Below are 17,205 nucleotides of genomic sequence, written 5' to 3' on the forward strand. Positions count from 1 at the left end.
GAATTTGCGATGCAATGACATAAATATGAGAACTGGCACAATTATTATGGTTTCAAGTTTATATTTCAGGTCTAACTACAATGAAGTGCAAAAATTATGTTGTATCGCAGACTTAAAATGCGTTTATCTCGAAAACAGTTGAGCTTAGCGAGATGAATGTAGTATACCTTTTTAAAGTAAAAATATTAAGAGAATAAAAATGTTGATTCAAAAACTACGTGGCGTGGGAGATAAAAAAAATTAAACGTATTAAATGAGCGCTGAAAGACGTATGTAGCGCCCTCTGGGTAATAGATCATTTTTGGTGGCAAATTTAGATTTCTAATCCCAAAAAACCCCGCTTACCTAGCAAATTTCGTGTTGTTATCCCATGTCTGTCAGGAAATATTCAAGAATAAATAAAATAAAAGTTTAAGTTTGACACCCTGTATTTCGGTTATTATCAACTTTGGTACTAAGGTAAGTTAGCTTAAATCGACCAATTTTAAGCTCAGGAATGTAAGGTTAAGCTATGGCCCATTCTTTACCAAACACCCTGTACCTATACAGGGTGTCCCAGACTAATTTAGCCACGCTATATCTCTTAAACGAATAGAGATTTTCGAATGGGACAAAAAGTGATATATTCTACTTGTAATACACTTTAATATGGCGTACAAAAAAATCATCCCCTAAATATTCATCCCTTAGTTACAACCCCTAACTTTAATTTTTTTAGTAGCACCCTGTATGTTTTTTTATAGTTTTGGATGTGGTCTTTATTGTCTATTCAACACACTTTTTGAAAATAAAATTGGTTCGTAAATAACCAAGAAACTATCAGTTTATTTTTGTTAATTGTGTGTCCCAGACTAATTTATCTAGGCTATATTTCTTAAACGAATAGAGATTTTCGAATGGGACAAAAACTGATCTATTCCATTTGTAATACACTTTCATATGGCGTAGAAAAAATTCATCCCCTAAATATTCATCCCTAACTTACAGGATGCTATTAAAAAAATAAAGTTAGGGGTTGTAACTAAGGGATGAATATTTAGGGGATAATATTTTTTCTACGCCATATTAAAGTGTATTACAAATGTAATAGATCAGTTTTTGTCTCATTCGAAAATCTCTATTCGTTTAAGAAATATAGCCTGGATAAATTAGTCTGGGACACATAATTAACAAAACTAAACTGATATTTTCTTGGTTATTTACGAACAGATTTTATTTTCAAAAAATGTGTTGAATAGACGATAGAAGACCACATCCAAAACTATAAAAAAATATACAGGGTGCTATTAAAAAAATTAAAGTTAGAGGTTGTAACTAAGGGATGAATATGTAGGGGATGATTTTTTCTACGCCATATTAAAGTGTATGACAAGTAGAATAGACTACTTTTTGTCCCATTCGAAAATCTCTATTCGTTTAAGAGATATAGCGTGGCTAAATTAGTCTGGGACACCCTGTATAGGTATGTACATTGTACATATTATTATACACTATATGTGTCGCCTACCCGGATACTGAGGTCACGAGCCGCCACTGCTTTATGACCCAGTCGATTAAGATCAAAAATATGGTTGGAGATAAAATATGTATGTTTTCTTTTGTAAGTTATGACAATTCGTAGGTTATTTATTTTGATAAGCATCTAAAGAAATAATATGTTTTAGACTGACGAAGAAACCATTGTTACTTCTACAGGAGCATTGTCACTCGGCAAAGTTCCACAAAGGCTTATAGTCATCGGTGCTGGTGTCATCGGTTTGGAATTGGTAAGAAAAATTAATTACAACTCTATAAAGATCGTAAATTTGTTCATAAATTATTTAGTGTTATACAGATCTGGGTACAAAATTATATGTACTTACAAAATTAATAATTATTATTACAATTATTATACCCCAGGATTTAAAAATAAAAAATTACTGGCCGCTATTTTTGAACAGATGTATCTGGGGGAAGTCAATACAAAAGGCGTGCCATCTTGTGGGTATCGAAAGGACCCCGCAACACTTCTTATGGAAAAATTTGACCGGTATCGGTCAAATTTAACGAAATTTGGATCAATGATAGTTCTCAGCGCATAGATTAAAAAAGTCCATGAGACCTAGGTCTGAAAATCTATTATTCTGAAACTACAGCCTTTCGAAATTATTTGATTCAGGTGCTCAGTGTATATCAAGCGCACTAATTCACAGTCAAGGGAACGAAAATATCTGTTACTGAAAGAACTCATCGACAAAAATTGATATATCGTATTTTAGACTTCAGAAAACAACCGAAAAGTCCTCGAAAAACTGAAGAAGACCTATAATTTTGCTGGGCATTCCTTGCAGGACTGAGGCAAAGTTAAATAGGTAATTAAAATAATCGTAGAAAAGATGTATATGTTACAGTTCAAGTTGATTCTCAGTTAGAGTTGACTCCAACTAGTTGGAGTCAACTCCAACTGAAACGAGCAGTAAAAGTTGATTTTAAAAATTTAAATCAACTTTTACTAGTTGGAGTTGACTCTTCCTGGATCGATTCAGTAAATGTTGATTATACGAGAATCTCAAGTGCATTTTTGATGAGTGTGCGTTTCTTTGTTTTGACCGTTTCAACTATTTATTAGTATAGTAGTATAGTCTGTAATGTCGCCCCCGTTAGGTAAATTATTTTTCGCTTATCGATCGATTTTCGTTTTCGGTTCGATTTTTTGCACAAACTTACTCAAAGAAATACATCCGTATAACAATCCTTATAACAAATACACAGGGTGTCACGCGGTACCGCGGTCGAAAAATTGTTTAACCAATTTTTGTTAACCAAATTCACAAAAATAATTTTTATCTACTCTATCTCATATTATGTAAGTAAAGGTTTTATTGTGTGAAAATTGTAAATATAGATAGCGGTACATGAAGGGCTTAAAGTGTGTCTGAAGTAACAATGTATTTTAAATGGGTTTTACTTTTTCGCACTGTTTTTTAGCACACTTTCATGTAATTAAACATCCTTAACTTTCGCCTTCGGGAGGAAATCAGACAAGCCCTTGCAACGGCAACTGAAATGCTCACAAAACAGCGATCACGGAAGCAAAGATGGATGACAGAGGAAATATTGGATTTAATGGATGAAAGAAGAAAATGCAAACAGCACAAAGCAATGTACAAAGCATTAAATAGAACCATTAAACAATAAATAAAAATTGCAAAAGAAAAATGGATAACAGAACAATGTGAAGAAATCGAAAACTTATATAAAAAGCATGATGACTTCCATCTGTATAAGAAACTCAAGGAATTCACAGGCACGACATACTCACAAGGACCAAATAATCTAATCAACATAGAAGGCAAACTGATTTCAAGCCCTGAAGAACAAATAAACATGTCGGAAGACTATATAAAGGAACTCTTCTATGACATCAGAGAACCTCCTACATTAAATACCGAAAGCGACGAAGGTCTTCCAATACTGAAGTCCGAACTGGAATATGCTCTACGTCAACTAAAAAACAACAAATCTGTAGGAAAAGATGAAATACCAGCTGAGCTATTGAAGTTAATCAACGAGGAAAACTTAGACCTTCTTCTTGGACTATTTAATAATGTTTACAATACAGGGACTATCCCTAAAATATGGCTTGAATCAGTCGTCATACCACTACCTAAAAAGAAGAACGCCAAATTATGCCAGGACTTCCGCCTTATAAGTCTATTAAATAACATTCTGAAGCTTTTCTTGCGTATCATACAGAACAGAATATATTATAAAAAATGTGATGTGGTCACCGGTCAAGAACAATTTGGCTTCAGGAAAGGTATGGGGACACGAGAAGCAATATTCTGTCTTCAAACTCTGGCACAAAGATACAAAGATTAGCAAGCAGCATTAGGGTTACTGAGAGTTGTGAAAAAATGGGGATGAAGATCAATACTGCGAAAACCAAAGTTATAAGAATATCAAGGAACAAAAATTTATCTCTTCCAATAAATATGTGAAACACCAACAGCTTGAATACGTAAGCCAGTACAAATATCTTGGTTGCTGGTTCAACAATCAACTTGATTATAAACAAGAAGTCAAGAGCGAGAATAGAGGTAGCCCGACAGGGGTTTATCAAAATGAAAAGCTTATTTTGTAACAGTAGCATTAATATCAGCCTTAGATGTCGTTTTCTGCATTGCTATGTGTGGTCAATACTTTTGTATGGAACGGAGGCCTGGACACAACACAACACTGATGAACAAGTTGGACGCCTTTGAACTCTGGCTTTACAGAAGTGACTTGAAAATACCTTGGACAACCCACACCACCAACGAATATGTTCTGAGGAGAATAGGTACAGGTAGGGAACTGCTAAAAATCATTAAAGTCAGAAAAGTTAGCTACCTGGGACACATAATGAGAAACGAAAAGTACCGCCTCACGCAACTGATCATCCAGGGTAAGATTGAAGGAAAACGGGGTCTCGGTAGGCGCCAGATTTCATGGCTTAGAAATATCAGAGACTTGACCGGCCTTGATTCAACATCTTTGTTTAGAAGCATTGGACAGAGACAGATTTGCCAGTATAGTCGCTAACCTCCACTAAAGGAGAAAGCACCACAAGAAGAAGAACTTTCGCCTTGTCATGGTGATGACATGTGAGCAATAAATTACAAAAAAAGTTTTGACAGTTTTGTGGTTTGACAGTAGTTTGAATTTTTAAATGTCAAAATGGTGCAATGGTGCATCTCACTCGCACTCACATTGATAGCTGCGTCAATACGCTCCTAGCGCTCATTGTGAATAATTAAAAATAACCGCTTAGTAATAAAAGAATAACAAAAATTTCTTCAGTATCTTGTAGGGGGTCGTTAAAATTTTATTTGGTGACTTTCGGACTTTCATAATAATAATTTTTAACTGAGTTATTAAGCCTTGAAAATGGTCATTTTCGTATTTTGCAAATTTTAAATCGCGTATAACTCGAGAACAATAAATTTTACAGAAAAATCACAAAAGACCTTTTTTGCTCCGAATGACCCAAATGATGTAAAGAAAATTGTCCTAAATAAATTTTTTTTGTGAGTTTGTTTAAAAAAATTGTTTAAACAATTTTTCGACCACAGTACCATCTGACACCCTGTGGATTCGTTATAAGGACCTCTTTTTGAGTAAGTTTGCGCAAAAAAATCGAACTGGAATAATTTACCTATCGGAGGCGACGATACAGCCTGGAATATAAATATCACAATTTGAACATAATTATATCCAGTAACATTTAATTTCTAGAATCGGTTGTTTGCGTGAATCAACTTTTACTAAATGGCATTAGGAAGAGTATACTTTAACTAGTTGGAGTCTACTTTTTGGTTTTGCTTACAATTATGAACCAAAATTTAGTAAAGATGACTCAAAATTAGTAAAATCGTATACCAATCGACGCAAAGTTAAACGAAGAGTTCAAATATCGACTTCCAGTTCTACTTTAGATTACTTTGGGTGAAAATCTAGGACTTACGAAGTCCAATTACTTGTTAATTAAATTTATGTTAAAAACTGAAATTCTGTAGTGTTTTTCAATTATATTCATATAAAATAAGTAAATACTTTACAGATTTAGTAATTAGTTATTCAATATTGATAGTTATCGATTAAACATCGAAAGCGGCCATCATGCAAAAGTCATCTGTCATTACTGTCATCCAAAATTTTTATTTCGTCTGAAATAAAAAAAAATCTTAAATTGCATAATGCTTTATAGATTGGCGATAAAATTTTGTATGCACCACGTCCGTAAAGACTCTATCGAACTCGTCTGTTACTCGCCTCGCTCGCTTAGCTCCCTCTGCTCGTAATATCAGACTCGTTCGATAAAGAGTCACTGTACTGACTTGTTACATAAATAACTATTTTACGAGTTATTAAGCCTTGAAAATGGTCATTTTCGCATTTTTCAAATTTTAAATCGCGTATAACTCGACAACAATCAATTTTAGAGAAAAATCACAAAATACCTTTTTTTGCTCAGAATAACTCAAATGAACTAAAAAAAATGGTTCGAAGTGAAAAAATTATTTTGGTGAATTTGTCTAAAAAAAATTGTTCAAACAATTTATCGATCAAGGTACTGCCTGGCACCCAGTAGATTTGTTATAAGGACCTCTTTTTGAGTAAGTTTGTGCAAAAAATTCGAATCGGAATAATTTACCTAACGGGGGCGACGATACAACCTAGACTAATTTGAACATATTCAGTAACATTTAATTTCTAGAATCGGCTGTTTGTGTGAATCAGAATCAACTTTTACTAAATGGCATTGGGAAAAGTATACTTTTCCTAGTTGGAGTCTACTTTTACTAGTAAATGTTGAATATAAATCTTCATTTTATATTTATAATCAACTTTTACTGAAACCAGCCGTTAGAGTTGACTCCAACTAGTTGGAGTCAACTCCAACTGGATAATCAACTTGAACTGTAACATATACACTATATTCTTCTTAAGGTGATACAGTAGCGATCAACAGGTAGCAAAAACGCGTTCCATGATTGCGGCTGTAATTTGAATATGTTTTCGAGATATTTGGCACACGTATTCGTAACATAATAAAGAAAGGCGGTACAGAGCCCAATTTGAATAATATATTAATATGTGGAAATTACTCTGTAATTAAATACAATATTAAAAAAGCGAGCCTGTACCGCCATTAAGAAGAACAAAAAATACACTTTCTTCAAATAAACTTTTTTATCCGATGCCTAGACTTTGTGTGATTTTGGAACTACTACATTTTTTTATTTCATTAGTAGTTCCAAAATGACACAAAATCTAGACATCGGATAAAAAAGTTTATTTGAAGCAAGTGTATTTTTTTGTTCTTCTTAATGGCGGTACAGGCTCGTTTTTTAATATTGTATTTAATTACAGAGTAATTTCCACATATTAATATACAGGGTGTCCCAGACTAATTTAGCCACGAATGGGGAACTTGCACATTTTTTTTTATTACATAATAATGTTCAGTTTTGTATAAAAATGAGATTTCCAAAATTTCCCGCTTAAAAAACTCATAATAACTTAGAAATACAAATTTAAAGTCTTCTTTATTTTAAAGTAGTTCAGACGGCCCGTGACGTCACATAGTTTTACATTAAAGTCCATTCATTTTACATATTCCCAACTGTAAACAAACGCACATGGAAGCTAAACAGGGTCGTCCTGAAGTGTATCTTAAAAACCAACACACTACCTACAATTTGAATTTGCAGACTGACCAGTTTGGACCTGTAAAATGAGAATCCGCCTCGTTTAGGGCAATAAATTACATTTAACAGCCTCTTGACGAATGAGACGGCGAATACTAACACGTGCGTTTGTTTATAGTTGGGAATTTGCTATGTGAATGTGGTGTAGTTTTTTATATGGTTATATCAGTGATGTGGGAGGGTTATATGTAAGTATATTCTTCTTCTTCTTCTTCTTTAGTTTATTGGCCTCCACCTACTTGGGTATTTGGCCACAGCATCGTCGCGAAATATGGAAAAATATTTATATTGTAATGACATTTTTTGATCACTATACTTAATAGGAAGTGTGTACCTACTTAGTTTTATCGTTAAATACTTATAAGAATAATAATCAGAATAAAATCACAGTATAAAATTAGTAGGTATAATGGGAGTATAATATACATAATATATGTACTTACTTATCTGCTTTAACTCCCCGAACTTCTCCGACGGAAAAATTTTCACTCTTTTGAAAATATGTAGCCACCATACACATATCAACTATAGGAAGTTATCAGACTGCCCTTTACAAAAACCCTCTTCGGTCATTTTAAAAAATATATCTTAAAAACACTCAAATATATCAGAAATAGAAATTATCAAATATATTTATAAAACTTAGTGTCAGTGTCAAAACGAATGCCAAACCTATGAGGGAACTTACACATTTTTTTATTACGTAATATTATTCAGTTTCCTTTAAAAATAATATTTCCAAACTTTCACGCGGTAAAACCTCATAATAACTTAGAAGATAATTTAAAATCTATATATTTTTTTCTGTTTTCTGGCCTTGGTTTAGAAGAACCCTTAGCCAATGTAAAATAGTTCAAACGATCAAAAACGCTTGTGACGTTACATAACTGTATTTTCTACTGACGTTTATAGTGTCTAATTTAAAATTATATACAATTTTGTTTACTTTGTTGGTGCAGAATGTACATGCACAACTATATGACGTCACTATGCGTTTTGGACCACCTGTTTTAATTTGAATTTTTAATCGTCTTTAGGGGCCAAACGAAAGACAAACAAAACTTTTTTTATCTTTGATACATGTTTTAAATTATGTTCTGTTGTGATTTATAACATTTTTTTCGAATTTAAAAATTTATGCAAGTTCCCTATTTATCTAAAACGAATAGAGATTTTCGAATGGGACAAAAAGTGGTGTATTCTACTTGTAATACACTTTAATATGGCGTAGAAAAAAATCATCCCCTAAATATTCATCCCTTAGTTATAACCCCTAACTTTAATTTTTTTAATAGCACCCTGTATATTTTTTTATAGTTTTGGATGTGGTCTTCTATCGTCTATTCAACACATTTTTTGAAAATAAAATCTGTTCGTAAATAACCAAGAAAATATCAGTTTAGTTTTGTTAATTATGTGTCCCAGACTAATTTATCCAGGCTATATTTCTTAAACGAATAGAGATTTTCGAATGGGACAAAAACTGATCTATTACATTTGTATTTAATATGGCGTAGAAAAAAAATTATCCCCTAAATATTCATCCCTTAGTTACAACCCCTAACTTTATTTTTTTTTTAAATAGCACCCTGTAAGTTAGGGATAAATATTTATTGGATGAATTTTTTCTACGCCATATGAAAGTGTATTATAAATGGAATAGATCAGTTTTTGTCTCATTCGAAAATCTCTATTTGTTTAAGAAATATAGCCTGGATAAATTAGTCTGGGACACACAATTAACAAAAATAAACTGATAGTTTCTTCGTTATTTACGAACCGATTTTATTTTCAAAAAATTTGTTGAATAGACGATAAAATACCACACTCAAAATTATTAAAAAATATACAGGGTGCTATTAAAAAAATTAAAGTTAGGGGTTGTAACTAAGGGATGAATATTTAGGGGATGATTTTTTTCTACGCCATATTAAAGTGTATTACAAGTAGAATATATCAGTTTTTGTCCCATTCGAAAATATCTATTCGTTTAAGAGATATAGCGTGGCTAAATTAGTCTGGGACACCCTGTATTTTTCAAATTGGGCTCTGTACCGCCATTCTTTATTATATTACGAATACGTGTGCCAAATATCTCGAAAAATATTCAAAATTACAGCCGCAATCTTGGAACGCCTTTTCGCTACCTGTTGATCGCTACTGTGAGGTTGGTAATCATCACGGCTATTTTCACTTTTGAGATTGCAGCTCTGAAAAAGTCGACGGAACTGCAATTATACCACTTTCTCAGATTGTTGAGCTAGGAGATGCGTCTTCTTCCAATACTTCGTTTTCCCTGTATTTTTCCCTGCATTATAGTTTATAGCAACACATATTTATCCGCTCTCATAACGTGGCCGAGATACTGTAACTTTCTTATCTTAATCGTATTCATAATTTCCTTATCCTTTTTCATCTTTCTGAGGACCTCAACATTTGTTATTCTATCTACCCAACTTATTTTTAATATTCTTCGGTAGGTCCACATCTCGAATGCTTCAAGTCGATCGCTTTTTTCTTTCTTTAAGGTCCAGGCCTCATATGAACGTAGTATTCGTATTTTGAGTTGCAAACTAAGGTCTCTACTGCATAACACTCTTCTCATCTTGTTAAATGTTGCTCTAGCTTGTCCAATTTTCATTTTTATTTCTTCTGTATACTCGTTAGTCCGCTTTCCTCATTAGCATTTACTACATTATCTAAGAGTGCCTGTAGGTCTTGTATATTCTCTGCAATTAGTATAGTATCATCGGCATATCTGATAGTGTTGATGGGTCTGCCGTTGACTTTTATTCCAATTGTTACATTTTCGAGTGATTTTTTAATTATTTCTTCCAAATATAGATTGAACAATAAGGGGGAGAGTATGCAACCTTGTCTTACTCCTCTTTTTATCTCTACTTCTTCCAAAAGTTCTTTACCTACTTTGACTTTTGCTGTTTAATTAAAGTAGAGATGAGTTATTATTCTTAAGTCTTTTTTATCAATGTGTTTATCTTTAAGCAACTGTATAAGATGGTTGTGTCGGACCTTACACTGTGTACATGTCATCAAAATTAATATAATTAACTTTTTAATCCAAAATATTATGTTTAATAATGCTTTGAGGTTACGTTTATAATTATAATATTCATATTTATAATTATAATAGACTTCACTCTGTGTTTTTTAAGCTCGTTACATCTACGGAACTTCAAGATACTATACCCTGTTTTTAAACTAGGAGGAGTAAACTCAAAAGACAGATTCACACCCAACAATGTCACTAGAACAATCACCAGGTTCATCTTTTTTGGTTGATTATGTCAACCTTCGACGGTAATCCGTAAATATTATATTATACTAATACGTCGCTAAAGAGTTCTAAAAACAAATGTTTTTTATATAAATGCAGACTAAAATCTAAAAATTCAAGGAATAACACAGAAAACACAAAAAATCGCCTCATATAATTTAATTAACCTACGAATTTTAAATGCCAATAGTGTCAAAATTTCATAACAGTGGAGTAAACTTGCCTGAGGTTGGAACAATTACAAACTAGCTTTACAGCGAGGTAAATTTGAATTACTCCTCCTAGTTTAAAAATGAGATATAATAAAGTATAACTGTACGCAGATTTGTCGCTAGGTGGCACATGACGTTCGGCACTTAAATTGTCTCGATAGCAGTTTAGATAGGGAGAGTGTATAATAATTTGTTTGTTGTCAAGCATTAATCTCGTATTATCGCAGATTTAGGAAAAATGTGTAAAACATTTAAAATATTAAAAATTAAATTTAAAATTAAGTGAAAATCAATCAAAGTTAAAAATGGACTCTTCTACCACACCAATTATGCAACCTACACAGTTCATCACACCCGCTAGTCAGCATGGAATAATGTTTTGAAGTGAAAACTTTCTTAGGGACGTTTTGTCCTTTTTAAATGGGGAAAAAATGTTGTTTTAGCGACCGTCATCGCTTCTGCGTAATACATTTTTGAAGTGAAAACTTCTGTAGAAACGTTGTGCACTTTTTAGATGGGAAAAAAGTATTGAATTAGCGACCGTCATCCCGACCGTCATTGCTTCGACGAAATTCATTTTTGAAGTGAAAACTTCTTTAGGGAGGTTGTGCACTTTTTAGATGGGGAAAAAGTATTGAATTAGCGACCGTCATCGCGACCGTTATTGCTTCGACGAAATAATGTTTTGAAGTGAAAACTTTCTTAGGGACGTTTTGCCCTGTTTAAATGGGGAAAAAGTATTGAATTAGCGACCGTCATTGCTTCGACGAAAATAAATTTTTGAAATGAAAACTTTTTTAGGGACGTTGTGCACTTTTTAGATGGGGAAAAAGTATTGAATTAGCGACCGTCATCGCGACCGTCATTGCTTCGACGAACTAATTTTTGAAGTGAAAACTGCTTTAGGGACGTTTTGCACTTTTTCGACGGGGAAAAAGTATTACATTAGCGACCGTCATTGCTTTAACGAAATAAATTTTTTAAGTGAAAACTTCTTTAGAGAAGTCGTGCTCTATTTAGATGGATAAAAATTATTGAATTAGCGACCGTCATCGCGACAGTCATCGCTTCGAAGAAATACATTTTTGAAATGAAAACTTCTTTAGGGACGTTGTGCACTTTTTAGATGGGGAAAAGGTATTGAATTAGCGACCGTCCTCGCGACCGTCATTGCTTCGACGAAATAAATTTTTGAAATGAAAACTTCTTTAAGGACGTTGTGCACTTTTTAGATAGGGAAAAAGTATTGTGTTTGCCACCGTCATCACTTTGCCGAACTAAATTTTGTACGTATATATGTTATAGTCAAAGCCCGAATTTCAGGCACTCCTAGGTTTGACTAGGCAATCCTCAGGTCTGACTGATGGTCTTAGTCAAAGCCAGAAATAAATTACAGTTTTGGCCTGTGACTAGTCAAACCTAGGAGAGACTACGTTGGTCAGGCAAAGGTCGAAATTTAATTTTATGAAATCGGGGTTTGACTAGTCAAACCCCGATCAGCTATTAAAATGTCGTAATTTGTTAGATTAGGTTTAATAAAACGCCATTTTTTAATTTTAATGTTTATTATTTTTATTATGTCGTAATTAAAATAAAAAAAAGTGTTGATTCTCACATGTTGAGGCATTATGACATTTAGTTTTTCTTAAGTATCTCCAGAATACTTCTATTTAGAAAAACGAAAACTGGTACGCTTATTTATCTCCCAGATATAAATCGATTCCATTAATTACAAATTTCTAGTACCGGTCATAGGCGTCTGTTTTGGGTAGGACAACGGATATTTTATCTCATAACTTTTTTGTCATTGACTTCTAAGCACTTTTGACACTGGATTATTAAATTGTGAGGTATTATAGTATTAAAAGGTACTTTTGCTCTAAGTCGGTAGGATGCACCGTTTCTAGAAAAGTCGATTTGAAAATTTTTCGTTCTTTTTAATTTGAAAAAACATAAAAAAAAAACTATTTAGAAAAACGAAAACTGGTACGTTTTTTTTTTCGAAATTGTAGTACAGGTCATATGCGTCCGTTTTGGGTAGGGCGACTCAGGAAACAAATTGATAATTTTAGAGCTCTCATGCAGTTACTACTGAAGTTTTTTTCCAAATTCAAAAAACCAAAAATTTTCAAATCGATCTTTCTAGAACACGGTGCATTTTATAGGCTTAAAGTAACAGTAACTTTTAGTATTAGAATGCCTCATAATTTAATAATCCAGTGTCAAAAATGCTTAGAAGTTAAAGACAAAAAAGTTATGCGATAAAATAACCATTGCCCTACTCAAAACGGACGCCTATGACCTGTACTAGAAATTCGTAATTATTGATGGAATAGATTTATCTCTGGAAGATAAATAAGCGTACCAGTTTTCGTTTTTCTAAATAGAAGTGTTCTGGGGATATTTAAGAAAAACTAAATGCCATAATGCCTCAACATGTGAGAATAAACACTAATTTATTTATTTTAATTACGACAATATAAAAATAATAACCAATAAAATTAAAAAATGACATTTTATTAAACCTAATCTAACAATTTACGACATTTTAATAGCTGACCGGGGTTTGACTAGTCAAACCCCGATTTCATAAAATTTAATTTCGACCTTTGCCTGACCAACTTAGTCTCTCCTAGGTTTGACTAGTCAAAGGCCGAAACTGTAATTTATTTCGGGCTTTGACTAAGACCGTCAGTCAGACCTGAGGATTGCGTAGTCAAACCTAGGAGTGCCTGCAATTCGGGCTTTGACTAACATATATATTATGTATACAGTGAGCACGTAAAGGTTGGAATAAATTCATTTTCTCGAGAATGGACGATTTGGGAAAAAAATCCCGAAACAGGTCAATTTTTATTTTTAAATTATGACTTTTTGGCATATATGTCATACTACTTCACCCATCTGGGCGTGATGACGTCATCGATTATTTTTTAAATAGGAATAGGGGTCGTGTGATAGTTCATTTGAAAGGTAATTTAATTCTCTATTCAGTAATATAAATATTTATATAACTATTTACACAGAGTGTCTAGAAAATTTTTTTTAAATTAATTTTATTGACATAAAAAGAAGAATGCATGTAATTTTTATTTAGTCCAAAATACATTTTAAGGTTCTTAGAACACAGAAAAAATGTTTATTTGAAAAATAATCATTGCTTTTCCCTTAAATCAAATGTTCAAATGTAAAAAAATTAAATGTTCAAAAAGAGGAAGGTGAGTGGGCGGCTAAAATGCTAAAACGATATTTATTTGTTAAATAAACTTTATTTCCTGTTTTCTGATAACAGTAAAATGTATTTTGAGTTAAATAAATTACACACATTCTTCTTTTTATGCCAATAAATTTAATTTAAATAATTTTTTTTGGACACGCTGTATAAATAATTATGTTATTGTTTATATTACTGAATAGAGAATTAAATTACCTTTCAAATAAGCTATCACACGACCCCTATTCCCATTTAAAAAAATTATAGATGACGTCATCACACCCAGATGGGTGACGTCACTAGTATGACACATATGTCAAAAAGTCGCAATTTAAAAATAAAAATCGACCTGTTTCGGGATTTTTTTCCAAAATCGTCCATTCTCGAGAAAATGAATTTATTCCAACCTTTACGTGCTCACTGTATGTTGTATACATAAATAGCATAGAACGTACGCAACACGTATATAATATAGGTATAGCACTTCTTTTTGGATGGGGAAAAAGCATTGAGCTCGTAATTTAGATACTATAAGAAGTTTTCACTTCTGTCGGCACTCCCATGAGTGCTTTAAATTTTTATTCTGTATGAGTTTTTTAAACTATGGTATACAGCCAACTATTGGGATCTTCCCATTGATTTCATAATATATGCTTCTGGTCATTTTGTAAAAGTATCGATAATTATCAAAATCATTTTATATCTTATGGGACCTAGAAAATCAGCATACACCCTCTCAAACATACATGTTCCCTTTTCACATGATATCAGCTTAGCTTTACTTGGTTCTGATCTCAAGCCTAAACAAATTTTGCAATTATTTACATAAGATTCAATGTCTGTATCTAAAGTTGGTCACCAAAAATAAACTCGTGCATTTGCTTTCATCTTGGAAATTCCTTCATGTCTATTGTGCAACTCTAACAGCAATTGTTTTCGTAACTTTGTTGGCACCAGTACTCGAAATGCCCACATAATACCCCCTTCTCCACAGATAGTTCCTCTTTTCTATTTAAAAACGGTTTCATTATCTCATCTGCTGTCTCCGGGAATCCATACCTAATATGGTTAAACAAACGACCTAACACCGGATCAGTCCTGGTTTCTGCCCTTACCTTGAGGGTATTGATTGGACCTAACCTTTCTATAAAATGTAGATAATCAACATATTCCTCTTTTTCTCTCACTGTCTTCTCTAGAGGAAGGCGACTCAAAGCATCTGCCTGCACATTGTCAGCTCCTTTAATAAATTTAAAAACATAATCAAATCCTGATAGAAACAATGACCAACGTTGTAACCTTGCTGAGGCCATTTTGGGGAGACTTTTAAACTCACCAAAAAGTGCATGCAGGGGTTTATGGTCACTCAAAATTTCAAACTTTCTACCTGCTAAATAATGATGAAGCTTCTGTACTGCCCAAACAACTGCTAAGGCTTCTTTATGAACCATTTCATAATTTCTCTCTGCCTTATTTAGGACCCTTGATATAAATCAAACTGGGCGTTGTGATCCATTTGGCAATACATGCAATAATGACGCACCTAATTCATATTCTGAACTGTCACAAACTAGTGTTATAGGTTTATTTTGATCAAAATGCATTAAAACCTGACTCGAAGTTATCTCCTTCTTAATAGCAGCAAATGATTTTTGACAATTATCTGTTCATAAATATTTGCTATTTTTTTCTAAAAGTTTATACGATGGATTCACCCTATCTGCTAAATTTGGAATAAATTTAGAATAATAATTTATCATACCAAGAAATGATCTTAATTCTGTCAAATTCCTTGGTTTTGACAACTTCACAATTGCTTCTACTTTATTATTATCTGTTTCCAGCCCCCTATTTGAACATTTATGCCCTAAATAAAAAATGCAATCTTTAGCAAATTCATATTTACTCAAATTTAATCTAAATCCTGCTTTTAAAAGTCTTTCAAGAACCTCGGCCAAGTTCTCTAAGTGTTCTTTGTTATCTTTCCCTGTAACTACTACATGATCTAAATAATTGACTGTACCCCTACATCCCTGCAAAACTTTCTCCACTATACACTGAAAAATAGAACAAGCAGGTTTTGTTCCATAAATGAGTCTTTTAACTCTAAAAATTCAGTAAGGTGTACTCCAAGATAGTAAATGCGATGTTTGAGTATCTAATTCTAACTGATTATACGCATTTTTGAAATCTAGTTTAGTAAACTTTTCTGCACCTTTCAGTGCGGCAAAAATATCTTCTATTAAAGGTAGTGGATAATTTGAATCTTTTAAATATTTGTTGTTACTTTATAATTAGCACATACCCTCACTTCCTTACCATTAGGTTCGAGCACAGGTACTAATGGTGTGCTCCACAAAGCATTTTCCACTTTCTCTATTACCCCTTCTTTCTCCAACTTACACAACTCTGAATCCATCTCTAAATGAATTTGCTCACCTATACAGGGTGTCCAGAAACTCTACCGACAAACGAAGACAGGAGATTCTTCAGATAATTTTAAGACAATTTAGCTCAATTCGCCTAGTCCGAAAATGCTTCCTAAAGGAGCTAGAGCTCTTTGAAGATGGCTTCTTGTAATTAGTTTTTCTTAAATACCTCCAGAACGCTTCAATTTAGAAAAACGAAAATCGGTACGTAGATTTATCTTTCAGAGATAAATCGATTCCATCCATTGCCAATTTCTAGTACCGATCATAGGCGTCCGTTTTGGGTAGGGCAACGGTTATTTTATCACATAACTTTTTTGTCTTTAACTTTTAAGCATTTTTGACACTGGATTATTAAATTGTGAGGTATTCTAGTACTAAAAGGTACTCTTGGTTTAAGTCCGTAGGACACACGGTTTTCTAGAAAAATCGAATTGAAAATTTTTCGTTTTTTAAATTTGAATAAAAATTGAAAAAAATTTAAAAAAAAACGGTGTATTTTATCAACTTAAAGGAAGAGTAACTTTTAGTATTAGAATACCTCATAACCTCATACATAATCTAGAGTCAAAAATGCTTAAAAATTAAGGACAAAAATATTATGCAATAAAATAACCGTTGACCTACCCAAAACGGACGCATATGACCCGTACTAGAAATTCGCAGTTAATGAAATCGATTCATCTCTGAAATATAAATAAACGTACCAGTTTTCAGATTTCTAAATAGTTTTTTTTTTGGAAATTCAAAAGAAAAATTTTTCAAATCGATTTTTCTAGAAAACGGTGTATCCTATCGACCTAAAACAAGAGTACCTTTTAGT

General features: G+C 32.8%; 1 protein-coding gene across 1 annotated transcript in view; it reads left to right on the forward strand.

Moving 5' to 3' along the window:
• The window catches only part of LOC114341929 (dihydrolipoyl dehydrogenase, mitochondrial), a 155,117-nt gene that overhangs the window by 74,586 nt on the left and 63,326 nt on the right, over nucleotides 1-17,205 (forward strand). The window contains exon 5 of the mRNA XM_050648403.1: nucleotides 1,665-1,766. Coding sequence (XP_050504360.1) covers nucleotides 1,665-1,766 — 102 coding nt within the window. The remainder of the gene's footprint in view (nucleotides 1-1,664; nucleotides 1,767-17,205) is intronic.

Source organism: Diabrotica virgifera, chromosome 4 (assembly GCF_917563875.1).
Source record: "Diabrotica virgifera virgifera chromosome 4, PGI_DIABVI_V3a".
NCBI lineage: Eukaryota > Metazoa > Arthropoda > Insecta > Coleoptera > Chrysomelidae > Diabrotica > Diabrotica virgifera.